At 44.6% G+C, this 26,715-nt stretch overlaps 1 protein-coding gene across 12 annotated transcripts in view; it reads left to right on the plus strand.

Moving 5' to 3' along the window:
• Carmil1 (capping protein regulator and myosin 1 linker 1) overlaps window positions 1-26,715 on the plus strand; it is a 256,793-nt gene that overhangs the window by 128,106 nt on the left and 101,972 nt on the right. For all 12 annotated transcript variants that reach the window (XM_052729001.1, XM_052729011.1, XM_052729002.1 and 9 more), the window contains 2 exons: window positions 18,909-18,995; window positions 25,985-26,088. In XM_052729001.1, coding sequence (XP_052584961.1) covers window positions 18,909-18,995; window positions 25,985-26,088 — 191 coding nt within the window. The remainder of the gene's footprint in view (window positions 1-18,908; window positions 18,996-25,984; window positions 26,089-26,715) is intronic.

Raw genomic sequence — 26,715 nt, forward strand, 5'->3', positions numbered from 1 at the left:
AAGGCACAGTGGGGTACTAGTTCATAGCCAGTCATCTGGCTGTGATAGAACTAAATGTATTTGAGAGAATGTGAGAAAAGGAGAATGCTGCCATTGCGGGGGCAATCGAAAAAGAGGCAGCCATTTGGAAACTAGAGAGAGAGGTTTTTTAAAAGGTTAAACAAAGATGTTCCAAAGGACCTAGCAAGTCTACTCCTGGCTATCAAAAGAAATGAGACCGTCTGCAGAAAGACTCTGCTGTAAGCACAGGTTTAGAGGAGCAACACACGCACACACACACACACACACACACACACACACACACACACACACGCACACACACGCACACACACTCACATGCAGATGAATGGTCTTGTTAAATAAGAAACACCGAGCCAATGCAGAGATGAAAGCCCAAGAGGTCAGAGCTAAGAGTTAAAAACCTTACCCTTCACTGCTGCTGCTGTCCTCTTCAGCAAGAGACCTACTTCCTGTCTGTCTTTTTTATAAACTTTCTATTCTGCCTTCTCATTGGTTGTAAACCCAACCACGTGACCTCCTCGTCACTGCCTGTCTGTACAGACCTCCAGGTCTTCTGTGGTTGGTATTGAGATTAAAGGCGTGTGTCTCCATGCTGGCTGTATCCTTGAACACACAGAGATCTACCTGGCTCTGCCTCCCAAGAGCTGGGATTAAAGGCGTGCACCACCACCGCCCAGCTTCTGCTATGGCTTGCTATTAGCTCTGACCCCCAGGCAAGTTTATTTATTAACATACAAATAAAATCACATTTCAGTACAATTAAAATATCACCATACTCTCACACACAAACACAAGTGTGGAAGCAGCCTAGTGATCATCAATGGGTAAATGGGATGTAATACACGTGGATAAATGGAAGTGGTACATTTGTCCCGAGCATCAGTGTGGTTGAACCTCAGAAAGGAGACACACCCAGGAGACCACAAGTCAGGTTGTGGGCCTGGGAGGAGAAGAAGGAGTCTCAGGCCCTTTATCTCCTGTCCTGTGTCCTTCATGTACTCTTTGACAACTTGTCCCCTCAGGTACTGTTTCTTCTCTCAGGTCCTCCCCTTGGAGCCCCCGAAATCCTTTGATTTAACTCACTGTATTCTGCCCGTCCTAGAGCTGAGCATGGGCAGTTGTGCCCTACTCCTGGAGCACCCACTGCCTGTCGCTCCCTCTCCATGCCTGCTTCCTCCTATCCCCCCCTTAGACACACAGCATCTAGTGCAAGACTTTTCATATGCAATAAGTACTTCCCTTAAATGGAGTTGGATTGAATTTAGCTTCATTCTGTTTTGAAAAGTTTGCTTTTAAAAATTGCACTTGAAAGTCATGGTGAAGTTTATAGAGGGGTCTTTTGTGTGAGTGAGGGTCTGTGCTCAGCAAAGATGCCTTTCCCTCCACCTTCCGACCTCAGCGATGCTACTTGGTGCGTGTTTTCATCCACCGCCATCAACTGTGTCTGCTACAGATACGGTTGCCACGGATCGTTGTGAGTATTGCTCCGCTATTTGCTCACCAGACCTCCAGTGTGTATTCTGTCCACATTCCCTCAGTTTGGACACCTAAAAATATTTTTGCAGCCTGAGACTTGCCCATTTCTCCTCCAAGTTCATTCATTGCTGGGTTTGCCACTGCCTTGGCTGGCTGTCAACACCTACTTCACTCTTGGGGTTGAGCCTTTAGAAACAATTTTCATTGTCTTTTTCTTTTAGGAGAGAGAGGGCGGTGAGGGGGACAGATGTGTGCATATAGACAGGCCTCACCGTGAGGGGGAGAGGTGTGTGTATATAGACAGGTCTCACCGTGAGGGGGAGACGTGTGTGTATATAGACAGGTCTCACCGTGAGGGGGAGAGGTGTGTGTATACAGACAAGCCTCACTGTGAGGGGGAGGGGTGTGTACATATAGACAGGTCTCATTGTGAGGGGGAGAGGTGTATGTATATAGACAGGTCTCACCATGAGGGGAGAGGTATATGTATATAGACAGGCCTCACCGTGAGGGGGAGAGGTATATGTATATAGACAGGCCTCACCGTGAGGGGGAGAGGTGTGTGTATACAGACAGGTCTCACCGTGAGGGGGAGGGGTGTGTGTATATAGACAGGTCTCACTGTGAGGGGGAGGGGTGTGTGTATATAGACAGGTCTCACCGTGAGGGGGAGGGGTGTGTGTATATAGACAGGTCTCACCGTGAGGGGGAGGGGTGTGTGTATACAGACAGGTCTCACTGTGAGGGGAGAGGTGTGTGTATATAGACAGGGCCTCACCGTGAGGGGGAGAGGTGTGTGTTTACAGACAGGTCTCACTGTGAGGGGGAGAGGTATATGTATATAGACAGGCCTCACCGTGAGGGGGAGAGGTGTATGTATATAGACAGGCCTCACTGTGAGAGGGAGAGGTATATGTATATAGACAGGCCTCACTGTGAGGGGGAGAGGTATATGTATATAGACAGGCCTCACCGTGAGGGGGAGAGGTGTGTGTATATAGACAGGCCTCACCGTGAGGGGGAGAGGTGTGTGTATATAGAAAGATCTCACCGTGAGGGGGAGAGGTGTGTGTATATAGACAGGTCTCACCGTGAGGGGGAGAGGTGTGTGTATACATACAAGCCTCACTGTGAGGGGAGAGGTGTGTGTATACAGACAGGCCTCACCGTGAGGGGGAGGGGTGTGTGTATACAGACAGGTCTCACCGTGAGGGGGAGAGGTGTGTGTATATAGACAGTCCTCACTGTGAGGGGAGAGGTGTGTGTATACAGACAGGGCCTCACCGTGAGGGGGAGAGGTGTGTGTATACAGACAGGTCTCACCGTGAGGGGGAGAGGTGTGTGTATACAGACAGGGCCTTGCCATGTAGCCTAGACTGGCTTCAAATTCGGACCAAGCCTCTTGTCTCCGCCTCCTGAGTGCTGGGATAATGGTGCTGTTAATGTACCTCTGCTCCAGCTGGAATGGAATGCTTTTCATTGATGCTTTTTGTTTAGGCTAATTATCAAATATGCTTGGTCGTTTTTAAAATCATAGGTAGGAATATCATAGGAAATTTAGCTATGTGCAGAATATTTATTGAAATTTCAGTCTCAATAATAACCTTTGTTTCTTCTTTCTTGTCTTATTTATTTATTTTTAAGACAGGGTCTCATGTAACTTAGGCTGTCTTTGAACTCCTGTTTGTCCTGCCTTTACCTCCTGAGTGCTGGAATTATAGGTGTGTGCCACCATGGCAGCAATTCTGAACTTTCCAATGACAATGATTTGTATTTTAAAGCAATCAAAAGCTGGGGTGGGTTGAAGGGTCAGAGAGGAGGGCCTGTGACATAGAAGAGAGAGCCTGGGACAGTGGTGATTATTTACAAGGAAGCTCAAACCTGAGGCAGATAGGATCTCAGTGTGTTAACAGACCAGAATTCTGAGGCATTAAACACCACGTGGAATTTGACTTTGCCCCTGAACCACCTACCCTGAGACCTACTTTGGCAGCTCTCAGACAGAAAGTTTGTCTGTTGGCTTTGTGATATGAATATGGATACAGCAAACCCTGGTTATTTACAGCACGGACTTCTTGTCATACCAGAGTCTAAGGACAGTCTGCAGCCTTCGGATTATCATGGGCTTGTAGAGAGGAAGCATAAAGTGTGGTTTAGTGAGCAGAGGGAGAGAGGGTCTGGGTAAATGCATCAGAGGCTTTTGTAGAGACGTGACAGCTGTCACCCTCATCAAAGCAACCATGACTACTGCCACGAGACCCCCAAGACCAGGGAAGAAGAACAATGGTGCTGTTTCTGCTGTGAATGAAGAACTGAGGCTGGGGACAGGGGCATCTTTGTGTGTCAGAGGCAGGGAATCCCAGTATGGCCCTTTCTCTATGTGCTAGAAAATGGGGTTCCTTCCACTGTAGTGAGAGCTGCGTTGTCCTTGCTATGGGGAGTAAGACCCCTAACTAAGGCTGAGCCATCAGAAGGAGGAGGGTGGGGAGGTTCCCAGAGTGGCGGCAGCCTTCTCTGGTATAAAGAGGCTTGCCTGCTTGATTAGGGGACCCTACTGGGTGAGTATGGAGATTCCCCAAGAAGAGCTGGAGGTCTAAGGCAAACTTTGCAGTCTTCGAGAGCATCACTAAGGAGAGGCAGTACCAGCCAGCTCCTGCGGACTCATGCGACTCTTGCTATATGTACTGAGACACTCATCTGAGGCAGAGCTGGCTATCCAGAGGGAATTTATTTGTGTGAAGGAAGAATTAGAGTGGGAAGAGGCTATGCTTCCAGCACCCCCACCCCCAGTTGGGTTCTGATTTGATGGGTAAATTCAATAAGAGAGGCCAGGAGATGGAAGTGTTGGCTTGCCACTTAGGGCTGTGGGCAGAAAGGAGAAAAGAAGATAGATTAGAGGAGCTTTGATGAGTCCTTTTGGGATCCAAATCTGTGGAACATGAGGGAAGTTGGATGATGAAGAGGAAGAAAGTGAGTTAGAAGTGATGGATGACACTCCTCAAGCCTCCCTTTAATACAGAGAAAAAGATAATCCACGATTCAAATGCATCTGGGAGCTTAACAGTGGCCTAGTGTGGGAGACTGGTAATCGGGAAGTACAAAGTACCTGAACTGCTTAAACTGGAAAAACCTTTTAACAAACAACAAAACTTTCCAGCCTTCTCATGAGGCTGCCGATTATGGGATTGATGGTGTCAGTCTAAGTGCTACAGTAGCAGAGAAATTGAGTAATGTCACCACACAGTCCTCCGGGAGACAAAGGCGGTACAAAGGGAAATCACCCATGACAGACTGGCTCACAGGAGCTATTAGAGACACGTGGCCATCCTCAGAGGTCCCATGGTCATCAGAGACTGTAGGACAATAGAAGAGACAGGCATTGCCCAGGGAAGTGGGCATGGGGGAGGCAGTGTTTGGTGGCCCGTGTGCAGGTCCCGCTAGGACTGTGGTCACCAGAGAAAGAAGTTAATTCATGAAGGACAGCGAGGCAGGGCTGGAGCTCTGGTGACATTTCTGAGCCCCATGGTGGGAATTATATTATCTCTTTGGGGTAATATAGACATCTAGATCATGCCCACTGGCAATTGTGAGCAGGTTGGAGAACAGAAAGCCAAGCAGAGGGGCCTTTCCTGGTCACTTGGAAGCAAATGTGAGTCAGAAAACATAGAGTCAAAATAGATAGAAAGTCAGATGTGGTGCTGGGGAATCTTTGGAAGGCCTTAAAGCGTGACCAGCAGCAGTTCACCACAGGGGTAAAAGAAACAGAACAGAGAGGCACAGATGGCACCCCCTGGTATGTATAGAGGAAGATCTCTAGGGGTGGTACCTGCCCCCCGCCCCCCAGCTGCTTCCCTAATGAGATGGCCAGGGTCTTCTGCAGGCTAATGGAGAACATTGTGAATTTATTGTTTTCAAAATACTTAGGGTGCAGGATATGTGTAGGATCCAGGTGTGCTGTGGGTCCTGGTGGCCCCAGGAGCGTCGGAGGCCATGCGTCAGCTGATACATAAGGGACTATAGCTGTGCAGGTGAAAGTGATTATTCTTGATCTAGGGGTTGGCAGCTTTCTTCCCTGAGTATGCTGTGTACATTCATCCCCCCCTTCTCCCCAAATACAGCTCATGTGACCAACTAGGGGGTCCTCAGCAGCTTGGTGTGGCCTGTGGAGAGGCATTGGCTAACTGTAACTGAAGTACAGTGCTAGCTAGCAGTCTGCTGAATCCAAGGGATGGCTATCTGGAGCCGCCCTGATAGTGGGCCATGGTCCTGGGAACCAGCAGGCCTGTGGACTGCCCTATTCCCTTTTGGCCTTGGGCCTGGCCACATAGATTGAGCCAGTCCCATTCCCTTCATCAGAGGTGAGGAGATGCACAGAGGCCCCATGGAAATGTCCAGAATGAATAAGGGGTTCAGCTCAGGGAGGATGTCCTTGGATTATGGATAGCTAACTAAGGTGGGACTCCAATCCATGCTACTGTACCAAAACATTGCTCTTCTAATGGACCAACAGATACAAGTAATAGAATCTTTTCATGCTTACATTTTACTTTGGTATCACTTTAGCTGCTGACTCCTGGGATTAACTGAACTTCTTTGAAAGAGCCAACAGTGAACTTTCAGAGGAGAATAATCACCTATCTATGCCACCTTCCTCCAGGACCCAGGGAACATGGGTGGGGGTGTAGAAGAATGTAAAAACCAGAGGGAGGTACCGGGTGCTATGTACTGTTATCCTTCCAACCTAACAGCTGTCGTCGTCCTTAGAGCAGCTGTGACTGCTTTACAAGAGACCTTCAAGATAGGGCTATTGACATTGTCTCACAAAAGGAGGGATGTAGGGAGAATAGTTATTGGACCCTCACCTTCTCTAGGTCACTCTCTTCTGCATCTCCCAGCTAACTGTATTGTTTCACCCTAATTACATGGCCTTGTGGTCATGGGAGATGTTAGAGTACATAGAGAGGAGATATACTAATGAGGGGACTCTGTCTATGCAGCTATGGGAAAGTCATTGTCCATGCTGCTCAGAAACACCAGGTCTTTCATAGCCATACCCCACTCCTGGTACCAGTTTCTGTCTTAGGACTTTTATTTTGTGGTTAAACACCAGGCATAAGCAACTTTGGGAGGAAAGTGTTTATTTGCCTTATACTTCCACATCATAGCTCATTATCAAAGGAAGCCAGGGTAGAACTCAAGTTATATACATGGAGGCCGGAATTGAAGCAAGCCATGCCACTTCCTGGTTTGCTCTCCAAGGCTAGCTCAGCCCGCTTTCTTATGGCACCCCAAGACCACTGGCCCAAGGGTGGGACCACCCACAATGGGCTGGGTCCTCCCATATCAATAACCAATTAAGATAATGTCCCGTGGACTTGCCTGCATGCCAATTTGGAGGGGAGCATTTTCTAACCTGGGGTTCCCTCATCCCAAATGACTCCAGCTTGTGTTAAGTTGACCATACACTAGCCATCACGCCCTCCTTCTCACAGGACTTCGTCTACTGGCCCCATAGTGAGCTCCACAGTGATGGGTATGAGAACTCTGCGTTGTCTGTCACTTTGTGATGCTGACTGCAGATCTGCTTTTGCTTCCTGAATTGGTTACATGTTTTCCCGGAAGCCAGTGAAGCCTTCTGCTCACTTTATCTTCTTCCCTAAGTGTGGTAGTCTCCGTAATTTTATGTGTTTTTAATAAAAGAAAACATAGTCTAGCATAAAAGCAATGGGTTTCATCATGGCATTCCTTTGGATTTTTTGAGACAGTGTCTCAGTCTATAGCCCAGGATGGCTTCAACCTCTCAGCGATCCTCCTACCTCAGTTTTACAGGATGAGCTACCTGCCTAGCTCAGTTCAGTTCATATGATGTCAGCTTGGTCAGTTTCATCTTCCTCCCTTATTTTATTCCAAGTTTAATTATTTAACTTAAAGGTGATTTAGAGTCCCACCTAATGCTGTTTAGTTTACAAGTGTTGACCCGAGGTACCCAGTGTTTCTCTTCTGACCATCCTTGGTGGCTCTGATTTGAAATAGCTCTTGGGATTGTTGTTGACCTCTTTGGGGGCTTCTGATCCTGCCTATCCCTGTGTATCAGGTTTGAAGTTGTAGTACATGAGCTCAATTCTGGGCCCCCCAACTGTTGACAGACTTGTGTCAGGCAGGTCATCTGACTTCTTCATGTCTCAGGAGCTGGCTCATCTTTAGAATAGTTAATAACGAGAATGTCCGCCAGGAGGATGTTCTGAGAAGGGGAGGAGATGGTCCACAGAGAAAGAGCAGCCTGTGGCTGTACATCCAGGAAGCCCCAGTCTTCCTGCCTCTACCTGATTACAGAGGATGTGGTGCAGATATTCTCGCTCATGCCTTAAGGGCAAGGAAACTGTTGCATCTTTAGGTGTCTGGGACAATGATGGAGGAGACCATGTGTACAGACTTCCTCCTGTGATTTCCTGCCTCACTTGTTCAGGTCAATAGATCAGTGTACTGTGCATGGTAGTTCTGAATCTGGCTATACAGGTCCCCTTTGGAGGTAGAATTAAGCAGTTCTGTGCTGTTGGAACAAGTTAGTTTGTTCCATAATATGTCAAAGGCGTTTCTTAAACCTTTGCTCTAATGATTCAAATGTCAAGTTTCTCTGTGGCAGATATAAAACAGTGCTTTCCTTGATTGATCATTTTAATCACGTTTAATATCCTCATTGTTAACTAGAGTGAAGCAATACAATACTTTTTAAATGTCACAGGTCTGAATTTCAGAACATAAAAAGGTAGGTAGGTTGAGTCCGTTTCCTCTTCACCACCAATATCCCTTAACTTTCAAATTTTCTTCTTAATCTGTTTTCTTTTCCCCTTCTTCCCTTCCCCACTAAAACCTCTATTTTCTGCCATTCTTTCTCTCCTTCTTCCCTCCCTGCCCTGTTGCCCAGAGCCCCGTGGTCCTGTAGTAGCCCAGTGGTCCTGGAGTAGCCCCGTGGTCCTGTAGTAGCCCCGTGGTCCTGGAGTAGCCCCGTGGTCCTGGAGTAGCCCCGTGGTCCTGGAGTAGCCCCGTGGTCCTGGAGTAGCCCCGTGGTCCTGGAGTAGCCCCGTGGTCCTGGAGTAGCCCCGTGGTCCTGGAGTAGCCCCGTGGTCCTGGAGTAGCCCAGTGGTCCTGTAGTAGCCCCATGGTCCTGGAGTAGCCCCGTGGCGCTATTTGCCTGTTGCCCTACTTCCCTGTTTCCCATGTAGCCCTGTAACCTTATTGCTGTGTTTCCTTGGAGGCCTGTAACCCTGTTGCCCTGGGATCCTGAAGCCCTGGTAACCTTGTAACCCCTGTGACCCTTTCCCCCTGTAGCCCTGTGACCCTTTCCCCCTGTAGCCCTGTGACCCTTTCCCCCTGTAGCCCTGTGACCCTTTCCCTCTGTAGCCCAGGCTTTCCTTGAACTCACTCCCTGGTCCGGTCTGGTATCACTCATGACGATCCTCCTGTTTTCCTCAGTTGAGTGCTTAGATTTCAGGCATGAGCCACCACACCTGGTTTTCTTTTATTTGAAAAATAGAAACAGTTCATTTTATTTTATTCAGTTATTAGCTCTTTTTTAGTTTTTCTCCACTTTCCAACAGGAATTGGTAGAAATCTATAACTTTTGGGTTTAAATTTTACGAGTATGGGTGTTTTACCCGTATGTATGTCTGTGCACCATGTGCATGCCTGGTGCCCATGGAGGCCAGAAGAGGGCATCTGCTCCCTTGGAACTGGAGGTACAGACAGCTGTGTGCTAGGAATTGAAACTTGCTCCTCTGGAAAAGCAGCCATTGCTCTTAACTAACCTAAACCATCTCTTCAGCTCTGAAATCTCTAAATTTTAATGTGATTTGATATTTTTAGAGTCCCTATCTCTATATATTTGTGTTTTGTTTTGCTTTTTGAGGTAGGTTCTCCAAATCGGACTGCTCTGAAATCATGTCTGTCAACCTGTTTCAGCTCTCCAAGTGGTGGGAGCCATGGTGGTCCCTACATGCTTCGTGACAGACACAGAATAAGACTTGCATTTATTTCTCTGTATCACGTTGCTAGAGCTCTGCAGGCAGAATTTGGTTAGCTTATTAACATAATGCTTTAGATTAGTCAGGGCCTATTGATCCCATTTCTCACCATGTGAATCTCGGTGACACCAGGGTGGCCCAATGTTGGAATTGTATATGGCGTTGGAAGCTTTTAAGTGCACATGTGACTAATGGGGTTAAATTTACAATGTCAAATTTAATTTTCCTGTGTATGGGAGTTAATAATGATGGACAGCAAATTAGCATATGAAACATTGTATAATTACTTTTTCATTAGATAAAAATGCTTTGAAGTAGAGGAAGCCAGAACAGTTGCATTTCGAAGGGAAATATACATCTTCTACATACTTTTAAAAAATCCTTGGAAGATCTAGTAATAAAATCTCCAATGGAGGCTTTCGGTGGTAAACTTGGTTGTAATTCACGGCTCTGGAGGCTCCGCTTGATTTTGTTTAGTTCAAATGGTTAAATTGAATAGTCTTGGCCCAAAGTTTCATCACGTCCCCTGTCCTTTCTGTAAAGACCTTGTTCATTTGTGATCACTTTCTGCTCCTATTGCCATCGGGAAACCAGCTTCAGCCAGTGCAGAGCATCTGTGTTTCTTCCCTTTCTCCTGGTAACACCTACCGTCTCATACCTGCTGAGACTCCATTTCGGAACTGTGCCGAAGCGAGGGCTTTGTGTGGTAGCTTGTGGAGCTCTCCTGGCCAGTGTCCCACTCTTCTCTTCCTCAGGGTAAATACATCACACTTCTCGTGGTGTGTGTGTGTGTGTGTACACAAGGATGTACACATGTATAGTCTTTTTCTCCTATTCTCTCCCTTCCATTCTCTCCTCTGTCCTCCTTTCTCTTTATTTTGTTGAAGAAACTGTCTTTTTTTTTAAAAGATTTATTTATTTATTATGTATACAGTATGTATGACTGTAAGCCAGAAGAGGGCACCAGATCTCATTACAGATGGTTGTGAGCCAGCATGTGGTTGCTGGGAATTGAACTCAGGACCTCTGGAAGAACAGTCAGTGCTCTTAACCTCTGAGCCATCTCTCCAGCCCAAAGAAGAAGAAAAAACTGTCTTAATGAATACCACATTCTACTAAAGAAGGCAGGAACAGCTTTAACAAGGGCTATAATCAGTATTTGATTGCTTTTTTTTAATTCTTGTTTTTAAACCATCCAGAACAATAATTCATTATAACCTCTTCCTCCTCTATGATATAAACTATGTTTTAAAGACAGCTGTGATGGCAAAAGTCTGTGATCACAACACTCTGCAGGTGGGGCCTGGAGGGTCAAGAGTTCAAAGCCAGTCTGGCCTACTTGAGGAAAATGTTTTTAATGCTGTATTTTCTTACATAGCCATTATATGTTCCTAATTACTTATCTAAAATTTCATATAAAGATACTTACCTTTGCTTTTATTTATTTGCCTTTTTTGATTCTCCTTGCTTTTAGACCTATTGAAAAATAATTCAGAACTACACAGCATGATTTTGCATGTATTTGAAACTTAGGAGTTTGCTATTTATCACTTGTGATGCTTTGAGTTGCTCTGTTGTATTTCAAAAGAAAATACTGCTGGTTTGGGGTACCTTCCTTTTTAAAATGTGTTTACAAGTAATGAGTAAACAGAGGTATGAGTATGCCTAGTTGTGTAAAGCACACACTCCATCTACACCTAAAGCATATGGTCCACTTTTGTCTTTAATTTGAGTGTGGGCATTCACAGATGTCAAATGTTTTTCACACACATACACACTCACACACACACTCACACACACTCACACACACACTTCACACACTTGTTAAATGTTTAAAAACTGTGTCTCCTCAAAGAAGAAAGTTAAAATAAGTGAAATCAACCCAAATACAGCAAAACTTAGGTTTAATGATAATGTCTAGCAGATAAATTTTGTTCTGATAGGTATTACTTTTAGGGTGACTGTAGGGTAAAAAGTCCAGCCAAAGAAACACACTTTGGCCCTGAAACCAGATCCAAAGAAACACACTGTGACCCTGAGACCAGAGCCAATTCATTCCTGAAACCAGAAGCAAAAGGTTAAAAAGGACCAGAGAAAGAACATACTTTGGCCCTGAAACCAGAGCCAAAGAAACATACTCTGCCCTTGACCAACTTAGCACAAAAACCAACCAATCACTGAGCAGGAAAACCAACCAATGCCTAAACAGGAAATCCAGCCAATCTCCGAGCTTGTCCAAGCTCAGGGATTGAAATATGACTAATTCCCGCCCTGAAAATTTCCACCCTGGAAAAACTGTGCCTCAAAGAAGCCCCGTATAAGACCCATGCCTATTCAGTTTGCTAAGGCCTTTCCCATCCTGGCAGAGGCAGCCACCAACCTGAATTCCTCCCTCCCAATAAATCTCTTGAATGAGGTTTGGGTGAAGACCTTCTGCTGTGGGATGTTCTGTATGTCAAATGTGTTGCTGATTAGTCAATAATTAAAACACTGATTGGCCATTGGCTAGGCAGGAAGTGTAGGCGGGACAAGGAGGAGAATAAAGCTGGGAAGTGGAAGGCTGAGTCAGAGAGACACTGCCAGCCGCCACGATGAGAAACAGCATGTGAAGATGCCGGTAAGCCACGAGCCATGTGGCAAGGTATAGATTTATAAAAATGAATTAATTTAAGCTGAAAGAACAGTTAGCAAGAAGCCTGCCATGGCCATACAGTTTGAAACCAATACAAGTCTCTGTGTTTACTTGGTCCGGTTTGAGCGGCTGTGGGACTGGCAGGTGAGAGAGATTTGCCCTGACTGTGGGCCAGGCAGGAAAACTCCAACTACAAATGGCGTCCAACGTGGTGGCAAGAGTTTCCACCTAAAACTTGAGAAAAGATTATAAAACGGAGCTAAAAACAGCTTCCTAATTGTCTCTCTCAAATGAGCGGCAGCTGCTGGTTGAGCTACTTGTGAGTTCCTAGCGTGCGTGCTCGACCTGCAGTATGGCGGGAATGAGGTCTCTGCAAGTGGCACATTAAGCTGCATAGTGGATTTAGCCTTTGCAGGTACAAAACAAAAAAAGAGGTTTCTGGACTACACGCTGATAGCTCCCAGAGCTGGTGGTAAACGTAGCCATGTTGGGAAGCTGAGGTGGGCAGAGCCAGCAGCCACAGCTGCTGCAGTTAAAAGCAATAGATTCACAATAAGACAGATTCAGATGTAATAGTTTACAATGTGTGTAAAATATACGTAGGTTTAAAAGAGACAAAAAAGATGATATATAGAGTTATAGAAACAAATACATAGTTTTAAAAAATAAAGTCTTTAAAGAGACAGTAAAATTAATATAGAAAATAAGCCACATAAAGATGAATATTACACAGAGAATCTGGATTGTGTTGTCTTTGGGATTTTTAACTGCAGAAAAACATTTGATTGTAAAAGCTGTTGAGTTATGCCAATATATATATTTTAAAGGTACCTTGACTTCAAAATTTGGATATAAGGATATGTTACTTTGGAAAGGAGACTCTGCTTTTGTTTCCACAGAAAGCCAGAGGCTATGGATTTGTTCCAGATTAAGACACATCAGGTTTGACCAGCCAAGACCCCCTGAAAGGTCTCCGATGACACCATGGCCCAGATGATCCAACATCCAGAACGGTTTGAAGGCATCTGGCTCAGACGATACAGCCTCATGGACTATTCCATAATTCTAAAATTTTCTTTGTTTCCCCATAAGATACAGCGCCCCCCTCCAGCAGGAAGTAGTAAGAGAAGCTACGCCCAAATTCCCAAATTATATGTAATTTTACTTTGTTAAGGTTAAAACCTTCCTTTTTGAAAAAAAAAAAAGGGGAAGTGCTGTGGGATGTTCTGTATGTCAAATGTGTTGCTGATTAGTCAATAATTAAAACACTGATTGGCCATTGGCTAGGCAGGAAGTGTAGGCGGGACAAGGAGGAGAATAAAGCTGGGAAGTGGAAGGCTGAGTCAGAGAGACACTGCCAGCCGCCACGATGAGAAACAGCATGTGAAGATGCCGGTAAGCCACGAGCCATGTGGCAAGGTATAGATTTATAAAAATGAATTAATTTAAGCTGAAAGAACAGTTAGCAAGAAGCCTGCCATGGCCATACAGTTTGAAACCAATACAAGTCTCTGTGTTTACTTGGTCCGGTTTGAGCGGCTGTGGGACTGGCAGGTGAGAGAGATTTGCCCTGACTGTGGGCCAGGCAGGAAAACTCCAACTACAACCTTCTTTCACCAGAGTGGAGCAGAGAAGAAACAACTTTCAGAGGAGCCAGGATGGAGGGGGTGGAGCAGAGCAGAACTGTAACAGTCCCTGGGAAACTTTCCCCTAGTGGAACAGAGTTGTTACACTCCAGGGGATCTGAGTAAAGCTCCAACAGCTTTGCTTGGGCAAACTCGCCTGCTGGAGCACAGTTGTTACATTAGGCAAACCTTTCCCTGCAGCAGAACAGTGAGCTGCTACATTTACAGTGACTTTATGGTATTGCTTGGCCGGGGACTGCCAGGATCCCTGTCCATCCCAGCCACAGTGCTTTCAGTGATTTGAAGATACAGAATGTGGCTTTAAGGATAATGTGTTAATGTCATAGAATGCATTTTGTTAAGTAAAAAAAAAATCATATAATGGAAAAGGATCAAGAGTGGGCAGTGTTGATGCCAGTTGTCTTAGTTAGAGTCTCTACTGCTATGAAGAGACACCATGACCACAGCAGCTCTTATAAAGGAAAATATTTCACTGGTGCTGATTTAGTTTCAGAGATTTAGTTCATTATCATCATGGTGGGACATGGCGGCATGCAGGCAGATGTGGTGCTGGAGAACGTGCTGAGAGTTCTATATCTTGATCCACAAGCAACAGGAAGTGAACTGTCACACTGGGAGTGGCTTGAGCATATAAGACCTCAAAGCCCACCTCCACAGTGATGCACTTCCTCCAACAAGGCATCTCCTAATAGTGCCACTCCCTATGGGCCAAGCATTCAAACACATGAGTCTCGGGGGGCTATTCCTATTCAAACTACCACTTGTCAATTTTAAAAGTGAGTGTCTGGCATTCCCCATTCTTCCCAAAAAGTTTTTTTTTTTCTTTTGACATAAGATGTCATTATGCAGCCCAGGCTAGATCCAAACTCACAGTCCTCCTGCCTCAGTCTCTTGAGTGTTGTGATTACAGGTGTGTGCCGCCACACTTGTTTTCTATTTTTTGAAATAAATTCTCTTTGGAAAGATAAAGAACATTCAAAAAAGCCCGTTAAACCCCAGCTGTGTCAGGCTACTTCCCTCAAGTATTACACTCCCAGCTGAGTGGAAGGAGAAGAGTCTTGCTCAGGCCTCACAGTTCTGGGGCCTCCACTCCACAGTTGATTGGCACTTTTCCTCTGGGCCTGTCCTCAGGTACTGCATTGTGGATGGATCTTGTGTCAGAACAAAACCATTAGCATCACTAGTGAGGGAAGAAAGAGAAAGAGACCAGAATTGTACAGTCCCCTTGGGAGACTTATTTCTAATGACCTAAGCAGCCTCCAGAAAGCCCCACCTCTCAGAGGTTACACCACTCCCAATACCACTATTTTAAGCACCAGGTCCTTCATTCAAGACCCATAGCTACTATAACACCATATTTACATTGTAATAAGTGTTTGCAAAGTGAATATTCCAATACAGCCACTACCAAGAGCAAGAAAAAAGAGCTCTGCTCATACTACACATTACCTGTGGGGTTTGTGACTCTTGCCTCCACCCCTGGGAAATGATGCCTGTACTCTGACACCTGTTTTGGTAGATTAATGCAGTTGCTCATAAGTAACAGAACTTTATAAATAATGACTTAGATAGCAGGAACTCATAATGTACTTTGTGGCTTTTGCTTCTCTTTGTGGAGAGGATTTTAGAGATTTCAATTCTTGGGGACTAGTGTGTAGTGCAGTGGTAGGACACTTGCTCAGCATTCAAGGCCCTGACTCCAATCCCCAGCACTGGAATAGTTCCAGATGTGTGTTCTGGAAGAGATAAACTATTTCTTCCTACACGAGCTTTACTTGTGTCTTTCCTAAGGAATTTGTCCACTTTTTCTAAAATAATTTTCAAGCATAGCGTATTTTTGCCTTTGCTTGTGTGTGTAATATCTGTAAGCATTCACTGATAGTCTCTTTTAAATCAGTCTTTGTGGGATTTATTAATTCTATTAGATTTTTGAAGAACTACCTTCGTTAAATTTATTTTTATAGCTTTATATGACTAATGATTCAATTGTATTTCATGAATGTTGGCAGCATAATTTTTCTTCTATTCAATATTTTTCAGGCTTCATTTGTTATGTTGTTTATCCTGCTTAAGTTTCAGGTATCTGGAGATCTCCTGATTACTTTTCTATCAAGTGTCTAGTTTTGTCTCACAGTATTAGTAACATTTAGAAAACATACAGTATTGCAGTTAGAGAATAGTTCTATCCATTCTCATTATTTAAGGAATATTGCACTATTAAGATACACTTTGTGACTTAACTTATGGTCACCACTGGGACATGTATGCTCAAAGTGCTCTTTGGAGAAAGGATTTCTGTCTGTATATGTGAGTGCCTGTGTGTAGGAATACATGTGTTTTCATTTCTGTCAGACCCAGTTAATAGATTTTCAGGATGCTGGTCAGAGCATGCAGACTAGAATAATTATAGCCTCTTCATTGGTGAAATGTCACACTTATCTCTGGTGATAGTTTGGAAATCTAACTTATTTTATTACACTACACAGTATTTGTTTGAGTTCGTGATTTTGGTGTATTTTTTCATGTTTTTCCATTTTTGACTTTTAAACACACATGTGTAGATATATCTCTTAGCATCTGATATTTTTATTCAGATAAGCCATTTTTTACTTTTTTAAAATTTCATTTATTTACTTCTTTGTTTATTTATTTATTTTACATCCCAAGCACAGCCTCCCCTTGCTCTCTCCTCCTATTCCCTTCTCCCTCCTCCTGTCCATTTTTGACATTTGAATATTTATAACATTTATATTCCTATGCAATCTTTGAAATTAATTTTTAAAATTCACTTCCCCTCTTTCTTGCCCCCCAATTGATTGTGTATTTTTATTATTGTTACATATATATACATACATGCATAAATATATAAATACAACCTGCTGAGTCTGGTTAGTGTAGCTTGTGTGTATATGATATCAGGGTTGGCCACTTTGTATTGAATAACCAATTAAGGGACTCATCCCTTGACGAGGCTAATTCTCTCTCTTTCAACAGTCATCAGCTGCCTGTAGTTTTTTGTCTAATGGTGGGATCCCATGAGATTCCCCTCTTCTATTAAGGTATCTATTGATACTATCATTGTTCAGGTTTGGTTAGTCAGCCATGTTGTTGCAGTGTTATGAGTGTAGCATCCCTATCGTTTCTAGAGGCACATCCCACAGCGCACATTCTGCTCCTCTGGCTCTTACCATCCTTCTTCTCCTTCTTGTGTGATGTTTCTTGTGCCGTAGGTGCAGGAGTTGTGTTGCATTTTGACCTGTTGCGGTTTTCTGTAACGATGTGCACTTGCTGTGAGGAGACGCTCTGATGATGGGGAGAGCTGCACTTACCTGTTGGTATAATGACAAAGTTTGGAACGCAGCTGGCAATGGTGGTCTCTTAAAGTGGCAGGAGCAGGCTCTCGTTTAAGGTTCATGACCTCCTTGGCCTCAAGTAGTTGGTTAGGTGTCCAGTACCAGGCACCATTTTCCTCCTGCTGAGCGGATCGTAAGTCTAATGAGACAGTTGTTGGGTGCCACCAAGATGAGTCCCGCCATTGCACCTTTAGGGCTATCTTGCCGAGCTGGGCTTTGTTTTAGTTCATCAATGGTCAGTTGGATAAAATCCATTGATTGCTTCCCTCCCTTGGCAAGTTAGAGGTTTTCAGGTTTGCTCTAGTTTGAATCTTCTACTTCTGTGCCTGGAGAGTGTAGTGTTTTGGCGGTAGGTACTTATCTTCAATGCTGAGAGGTAACCAAGGGCAACAGCAATAGCCTAGTAGAGGTTCTTTTCTTAGATAGCCTACAATTCATGTGGGGAGCATCATTCACCTGCAGTCTGAGGCTGCTTGAAGGACTCTAGAAAGGGCACCTGCTCATCTGTTCCTTATTTCTATTTGCAAGAACACTTAGTTCCTGGCCGTTCCTGAGTGAGTGAGCTAGCATTTCCAGTCTCCGACACTTACTGTGAACTGTACAAGACACCTAGCTTTAAATAGGAGAATTTCTTTGTGAGGTATCCGGAGCCTCAAAACCCAGCTCTCTGTTTGAGGTTGTTAGCCATAAGCTAATTAAGTACCGGAATTCATCTGGTAATGGCAGAGCTGTTACTTGAGTAGTTAAAATGACCCTGCTCTTGACAATAATGAAATTGCATCTGTTCATTCCAAAGAGAGATCAGCTCATTAGGACAGAGGTTACAAAGATGAGGAAGGCTCTTCCTCTCCCTTCCTAGAGGAGTTGTGTCTTATTTACCCAGGGAGAGAGAGAGAGAGGAGAGAGAGACAGAGAGAGACAGAGACAGAGACAGACAGAGACACAGGGACAGAGAGACAGGGACAGAGAGACAGAGACAGAGGGACAGAGAGACAGGGGAACAGGGGGACAGGGACAGACAGTTCTTTATGGCTGCTTGGATTCAAGACTTTGGTTTAAGAGAACTTGTTTAGTGACCTCTGAAAACATATCCCAGGTGGTAATAGGTCACCAGCAACCTGAAGGCACTTGAAGAGCACATGCTTATTTGTTCATTATTTTATATTCATATGTGTGCATCTTTATGTGGGTGCACATATGCGTGCATGTGCCTGTGTGCACATGGGTGTGCCTATGTGTGGAGGCCAGAGATCAGCCTCCAGTGACGTTGTCTACTGTGTCTCATTGAGGTTGGAGCCCTTACTTTTATCTGAAACTTGTCCATTTGGTGAGACTGGGCCCCAAGCTTCAGGAATCCACTCTCTCTGCCTCTGCAGTGATGGGATGATAGGCATGTGTCACTGTGTCTGGCTTTTTAAAAATGTAGTCTCTGGGGCTCAAACTCAGGTCCTGGTGGCCGCATATTAAGCACTTACTGACGGAGTCAGTTCAATGTCATGGATTTGCTGTGAACAGCATGATGACGGGGGTATGTAAGGATGAAGATTTAGACACTGTACGCATAGCCCCTGCCGCTTCTCCGCTCTGGTGGGTAGCAGAGAAGGAAGGGGGCCAGCACAGAGAATGGCCACAAAAGAAGCCCCAACTTCAGACAGAAAAGGACATCCACTTTCCTGAACTCCTACTTAATTTTCACCCGTTGTAAAACAGTCATGCTTCTAAGTACTTGAAATTCTAACAATCTGTTTTTCTTTCTCAGGTGTGTCCTCCTTAAGTATTCAATTTGCCAAACTCCCAAAGGGATTGAAGCATTTAAACCTATCTAAAACCTCATTGTCACCTAAAGGTACAGTACATATGATGTGCTTCATATTGTGTCTCCAACTGTTGTACCTGTTGCTTTTGACCAGCTATTACTCTGCTCTGTCGTTGATTAAAATGGACAAGTTATATTACGATGGCAGTTTTAAGGTAAAGATGTTGTACAATTCAAATTTCATAATCTAAATTTAGATGGCTTCTTTGTAGAAAACAATTTTTAAATTTACGTGCAGTCCTAATTGTTTGAGCTTTGAGCCAGGGAGCGCTCACCGGCTGGCTGCTTCTAGCCTCGTAACTCACTTTCCTGGAGGCGCCTACTCTTGGTTCATTTTTGGCAAAAGATGTTGCCTTCTCCAGCTGTCAGAGTGGACGTCTACTTCACACCGAGGCCCTGGGGCTTGCTCCTGAGTCCCCACCATAGCCCCCAATTCTAGTTTCTTTTCTCAGAAATGGTTTCCTTTTCTCTCAGGTCTGACTCCCTCCTTCCCCTGTCATTTATCTTGTCTCTCATCAAACCTGTGCCTTTTGTTCCTCTGCCCAGCAGCAGCTCCTAGCAGCCTCAGAAAAGCCCCCCCCCCGCCCCCATCTCTTAATTTGTCTCCATGCTCTGCTTGAACATCCTTTCGTCTCCAGATATTCACAGTGCTCCAGCGAACCTGACACAATCGTCATACGTGGGGGACTCTGCTTTGACAGACTCCCCACTCCTGAGATCACCAGGTCACTTGCTTCTTCCTCTGTCTGTTTATGGATCACACCCAGGGTGTTACTGTCTCAGTGCTGTGTCCTTTCTATGAGAATGGCTCCCCTGGGGCCCATGCTGCTCTTGTGTCTGAATCTTCAGTTCCTGGCACAAGGCCTGTGCCATTGTGGGGTTCAAGGAGGCTTCCAGAATTGAACAACTTGCCATTTCTTAAGTGGCATTCTTTGCTGTCCATCAGTCAGTTCAGACTACCTGTGGTTGAAGCCTGGCTTTCCCACTTCCTGGGAACTGCCGTCCTCGTCTCTATTCCCCGATTGACTAGTGAGATAGACACGAATCGCCATTTTGTCACAGTAGTGGTATTCAACGAGTTGATAAACATGGCACAGCTTCAGGCACTTTAATAAATACTGCCAGCAGCTGCCACTACCTTCCATGATCACGATCACCATGCGATCACTGTCACATTCACATCACCATCGTTATCTCTATCACCATCACCACCACGTTCATTGTCACCATTATCACTGTTATAATTGTCACTCTTATTATCACCCTCACAATGGCTGGCACCAAACCATTGCTGTCATGGTCTGCTGTCAGCCTTGTTGCTATTGCTATGACTGTGACTCTCACTGTCACTGCCACCCTCAGAGTCACGGTCACCACGTTATCATCGTCACCCTCACCATCACTGCCCCTCACGCTTACCGTAACCATCATCACACACACTGTCAGCATCACTATCAGTGTCACCTCTATTGATGTGACCGTAACTGACACCATCGCCACCAGCAGTACCATCACCATCTCCGTCAGGACCATTACCATCACCGTGGCGTGCTCTCCTGGGTTACTACGCACTTTCAGTTAAACCTGGGACAGCCTGCCCATGCCTACTGCCGATTAAGCGAACTGCTTACTGTGACATTTAGCTTCTCTCCCACTTTCTTTTCGAAGCTCTTACCTCTCAGCTCATCTTCCCCACCTGCTCCATTCCAGGCTGCATGGCAAACCTCTCTCTCTCTCTCTCTCTCTCTCTCTCTCTCTCTCTCTCTCTCTCTCTCTCTCTCTTTTAACACATTGCATTTGGGTTTTGAAGTTTCTGGCTGGTAGAAGCATTACTCATTCCATCCTGTGCTGGACATCATTCCTGGCTCAGGGTGTCATCACTGGCTGGGCTTCGGTTAAACGCCTGCAGCACTGGAGGCTGGATGGTCCATGCAGTCATAACGTCATTCTGATTGTAGAATTACACTGGGAGTGTTTTGCAATTGGAAGTGATTTATACATCTCACCTTCTCATGTGCGTTTACTCATGTACCCCTAACGCATGCATGTCAACTACTAGTGGGAAATTTTCCCAGGTCAGTGTTAGTGATCTGCTGCCAGAAGCCATATACAGGTCCCAAGCTAAGGTTCACTTCTTTTATTGTTCCTGACATGCTCAGAAATTGATTCTCAGAAGAGCCCCTTTCTGATGATTATCAACTTATTGGCACATTCCTGATGAAGAATTCAAAGATAACTGATAGGTTAACTAAGGAAGCCAAGATTATTTCAGTGTCATCACTCTTGGGGCCCGACCTTCCTGCTGTGTGCTGATGTCCGTACGTGCGTGCAGAGCCACGTGGGCTGTGTTTGGTGATGCATAGGCTGTTGGCACTCAGTGCATTGTGATTTGTTTGTTTGTTTACTTTTTGGTTTTTTTGAGACAGGATTTCTCTGTGTAACAACCCTGGCTGTCCTGGAACTCAGTTTGTAGACCAGGCTAGCCTTGAACTCACTGAGATCCACCTGCCTCTGCCTCCCAAGTGCTGGGGTCAAAGGCGTGCGCCACTTCTTCTGTAGCTCAGGCTGGCTTCTAATTCATGGTAATCCTCCTGTCTCAGCCTCCTGAGTGCTGGGGTTACAGTCATGAGCTGTTGTGGCAGATGCCCTTTTTGCTCTCTCAAGCATGTGAGAGTTCCATTTTGTTTGTTTGTTTCTTTCTCTCTTTTTCTTTCTTTCTCTTCCTTTCTTTCTTTCTTTCTTTCTTTCTTTCTTTCTTTCTTTCTTTCTTTCTTTCTTTCTTTCTTTCTTTCTTTCTTTCTTTCTTTCTTTCTTTCTTTCCTGGATCTCACTCTGTAGACCAGGCTGGCCTTGAACTCACAGAGATCCGCCTGGCTCTGCCTCCTGAGTGCTGGGATTAAAGGCGTGCGCCACTGCCGCCCGGCATTCTCTTTCTCTAGTGGTGCTTTTCAACCTTCCTAATGCTATGACCCTTTAATACAGTTCCTCATGTTGTGGTGACCTCCCAACCAGAAAATCATTTTCACTTTTACCTCATAACTGTAACTTCCAATGGTCTTTGGGGGTCATGACCCACATGTTGAGAACCACTGGCTTAGGCCATTTCCCCCACTTTCCCTTAGTCTTTTGTGTATTTTCTTGGAATGTTGCTACCTGACATTCTTGGGTGGTTTTCTATTTACAGGGCTAAATATTTTTTCTTAATGTATGGAAGTTCTCTCCATATACTACTATGCAGCTGTGTTCCTGTATTTGTTAGTTATGGTAAAACAAATAGAGGGCACAGTGACCATCTGTCCTTTGCAGGACAGGCTTGGGTTCTGAGGTGGCCTGTCCGCACTCCTGTCCTGTCTCTTCGGAGTGGCAGGCGTCGGGTGACTGTACTGGCAAAGAAAGGTTCTTTATGTCCTTGGCTGAGGACTTCCAGTGCCTGAAACTGTCGTAACTAGAGTTTTCTGACTTGTCTCTTTCATATAATCAAGAGTCTGGATCAAAATATGTGCTTTGAGAATCAATATTGTTTTATAAAATAGGATCCACAGAATCTTAAATTGTCCTTTTAAGACATGTATCTTGAACTGTTCAGTTTAAAAAATACTGGTTTCTTCAAGGCACATATGCAGGTTCTGAAAGGTTGAGTTTTGAAATGGTAGTTTGAAGTTTCTACTAAATGTGGCATATTTTAGTTCCTAGAAAGCATGTATATTCATGGTTCCATAATAGAAGACAGACTTTTTAAAATCTCCCAGGGCCCCTACCACATTTACTCTCACTCACCTCAGACACTCGCTACTTGATGGCTTCCTGGACTCACACGAGCATCCTGCTGGCTGGCAGATTATGTCAAGGCAGGACCATCTGGAGCCACCTCTTCCAGCTGTAAACTCTCCAATCATGAATACGAAGCATGGTCAGAATCCCACACTAACCAGAGCCGAGGATGGCATGCCAATCTGTGCGGCATTTGGGTCGTAAGAGCCCTGAATTTCTCCAGTGCTATTGTGTATGACTTCCTGCCATCCCTGAGCTTATTAACACAGGCCTCATGTGAAACATGGGCTGGAGTGGGGGCGGGGGCGGGGGGCTTCTGCTTTAGGAGCATGACGCTGGGCTGGTAACAGGGTCTCTCTGGAGTCTAGTCAGAGGCTGGCTACTTGCCAGGCGCCTACACTTGCCAAGGGGCTCTTTGCTGTCAGGATTAATTTGGTCTTCTCAGTTTGGAATTTATTTATTGGGTTTTATAATACTTCACTTACATACATGACTTTATAAATGATTTTCTTGAGGAGAGTCTATTATTTTCCATATATTTTAGGCTCAGTCATTCCATTAAAAAGAGAATGCTGACCAATGAGGGCTGGAGAAATGGCTGGGGAGAAAGCAAAGAACTTTCCTTAGTAGTTTGAAGTTTAGATCTTGATCTTCAGAACCCACATGGGAAAAAAACAAAACAAAAAACAAAGGAAAAATACAGACCAGTATGGTGGCAGATATTTGTCATCCAGCACTGAGGAGGAGAGAGGTGAATCCTTGGGGCTCATTAACTGGTCAGCTTAACCTAATTGGTGAGCCCAGGTCAGTAAGATATCCCGTTTCAACAAACAAGGTAGATTGCTCCTAAGGCTGACTAATCGCCTCCACATGAACACATACCTCCCTCTCCCATACACACATGAATGTGCACACACACAAAAAGATGAATATGGATGACAGGATAAAAGAAAGGATGTTGGTAATGCATGCATTCATATAGATTCTATATCATGTATACACATATGTTATGGAGGGTTGCTCTGGGATGATACTGCAGGTTCTATCTGTGAAACACTTAAGTTCACCTCCTTGCATTGGATGCTCTTGGTCCTTGTGTGGCTGGTGGTAGCTGCCTCACTGGATCCTGAGGATGGCTGTCCCCAGGGTCTGTGGGATATTAGAGATTGGTTCCAACATCTCCCCCTCTGTGTGCCAAGTCCCTTATATAAACTGGCATAGCCTTTACATATAACCCACACATATCTTGTTGTATGTATTAGGTCATCTCTAGATTATTTATAATACGTGCTATAATTTAAGTCTGTGTAATAGTTATTATCTTAGTTTGTTTTCTATTGCTGTGATAAAACACTAATCAAAACCAGCTTAGGTAGGAAAGGTTTTATTTAGCTTATAGATCACAGTCCATAATCAGAGGAAGCCAGGGCTAGATAGAACTCGAGGCAGGAACTGAAGCAGAGGCCATGGAGAAGTGCTGCCAACTCGCTTGCTCTTCATGACTTGTTCAGTCTGGTTTCTTATAATTCTTTGGACCACCTGCTGTTGAGTGGCACCATCAATCATTGATCAAGAAAATGGCCTACAGATTTAGCTACAGGAACTCTGATGGGGGCATTTTCTCGATTGAGATTCCTTCTTCTGAGATGGCTCTAGCTTGTGTTAAGTTGACAAAAAACAAAAAACAAACAAACAAAAAAAACAACAACCCAGCAACAACAACAAAAAAACCCTTAACCAGCACATCTATATATTGTATCACTTAGGGGATGCTGACCAAGAAAAACATCAGCATATGCTCATATATAGGCCTCCTTTGTTTCTAGGTTTTTGAGATGGGTCTCAGGATATAGCTCAAATTTGCGGTGGCTTTTTTGGGTGGCAGTCCTGCATAGCCTGGTCCCTCAGACAACGTAGTTCAGGTTGCTTGTTAAACTCTTGGCCATCCTCTCTTACCTTAGCCTCCCTAGTGCTTGATGTCAGAATGAACTGTAACTTAAAAACAAAACAAAAAATCCACACTTTGGAATATTTCTGTGATGGTCGGCTGACTCCACAAATGCAGAGCCCCCGGGAGGAAAGCCCCCTGGGTTGCTCTGTCTGTGTCTGCCACTATATATTGTCAGGTGATGTCTTTGAGCCTCAGACCCCTCTGTCTAGTGTATGGTAGGCTTTCAATAAAGAATTTTTGAAATTCTTTCCCTCTCTCTCTCTCTTTCTTTCTCTCTGTGTGTGTATATATGTATGTATGTATGTATGTATGTATGTATGTATGTATGTATGTATGTATGTAGCACTGTTAGTTCTGGAATTTAACATTGTTCATGATGGTCTCTAGATTCTAGGACAAAGAATGTGTCTTTGTATAATACTACATGATATAAGCAATAAATGTTGAGTTGATAGTCAAGGGGTTCTTCTTTATACCTGTTTGAAGTATTTCTCAATGCGTCTGTCTCCTCTTTTTCCACATGCCAGTGTTCAGTCTCCCTGGAGCTCAGGGGTCTTTTACAGGTTCCCGTTGGAATGATCACCTCTCAGCTCAGTTAAGTTCAGCCTGAGCCATTTCTGTCATGAATATAAAAAATTTATAGTGTGTTAAATGCAAGTTTTCATTTTAGCCAGGCATGGTGGTCTACTCTGTCATCCTAACCCCCAGGAGGCAGAGGCTGGAGGATTGCTTCCAGTTTGAGTTTACTCTGGGATACATAGTAGAAACCCTGTTTCTAACAAGAACCAGAGGAAACAGTTTATTCTTTTTGACTCCTTCACATTGTGAGCATTTCATGTCACTGTTTAAAAATCCACTTCAATCCAAGTTTTACAATAAATGCACTTACATAGAATAATATATTCCTCTATCAAGCTCCCAATACTTAAGTAGCCCAAATGACCGGTATTTGCATGCGTATCATTTAAATACTATTCACGAAGTCAACAATCATCTGGTAGGATTAAATGTAGGCTCAAAATCATCAGCCAGATGGCTTTCGTCACTCTGGGACTTGAAAGGAAAACACTTTCTGTTCTTGTATAAATCATAAGACTAAAGTGCAGGTTGTCTTTGCGAAGTCTGACTTCCCAGAGGGATTGTCACAGAACCCACAACCAGTGGTCCCCTCCAAGGTCAGAGCTCTGGCCTTGCAGGCCTGGCGGGTTGATTTGACGATGCCGCTGTTTGTGGAAACTCACGAGCCTCATTGTTTCTTAGAGTGGACCCTGAGCTTGGGTGGTCTCTCTTGTTGCAGGGGTGAACAGCCTTTGTCAGTCTCTCAGTGCCAACCCTCTGACTGCCTCTACCCTCACCCACCTGGACCTCTCAGGGAATGCTCTCCGTGGAGATGACCTCTCGGTAAGTTCTCTCCTCTCTAAGGGGGCCATCTTCAGAAAGCCTGCGATCGATCGATCGATCGATCGCTTCTAACCCTGCTGTCCAGCTTGTCCCTCTTCCACACTCTTATCACCACACTGGAAAGTCATGTTAAAAGCTTGTGAAATGGTGTGACAACTCCGGAGCCTGCCTAAATTAAATGTAGCCTGTCGTCTTAAGCAAGTTGCATTTCCACTTCATGGTGCTGAGGTTCACATCCTTTTTGGAAATAGTTTCATCATCCAATAGCGTTGTTGGGATACTGGTGCTGTTTGCTGGTGTTGAGAGAAGCTGTCAGTCTAGAACCCACTGTGTATCAGAACGCTGGCCTCTACTTCAATGTGATTGTCCTAACCCAGTCTCTTCGGTGTTGAGATGGAGGGCACAAGCCAGGCGCCCAGCTTTTGTTTGTTTATTTATGTCGCTACTAAAGGGGCATTAGGATAACCCTAGTCACAGACTATTCCATAAATAAAAGTAATCAGGAGCTACTCATTAGAGTTTGATTTTGAAGGCCAAAATAAAAATAGAGATAGATAGATGGATAGATAGATAGATAGATGGATAAAATTCCCAATTCTAACAGTATGTTGTATGCACTTTAATAGA

The sequence above is a fragment of the Peromyscus californicus genome, unplaced genomic scaffold (assembly GCF_007827085.1).
Source record: "Peromyscus californicus insignis strain IS unplaced genomic scaffold, ASM782708v3 Scaffold_8__1_contigs__length_139910024, whole genome shotgun sequence".
Classification (NCBI taxonomy): Eukaryota; Metazoa; Chordata; class Mammalia; order Rodentia; family Cricetidae; genus Peromyscus; species Peromyscus californicus.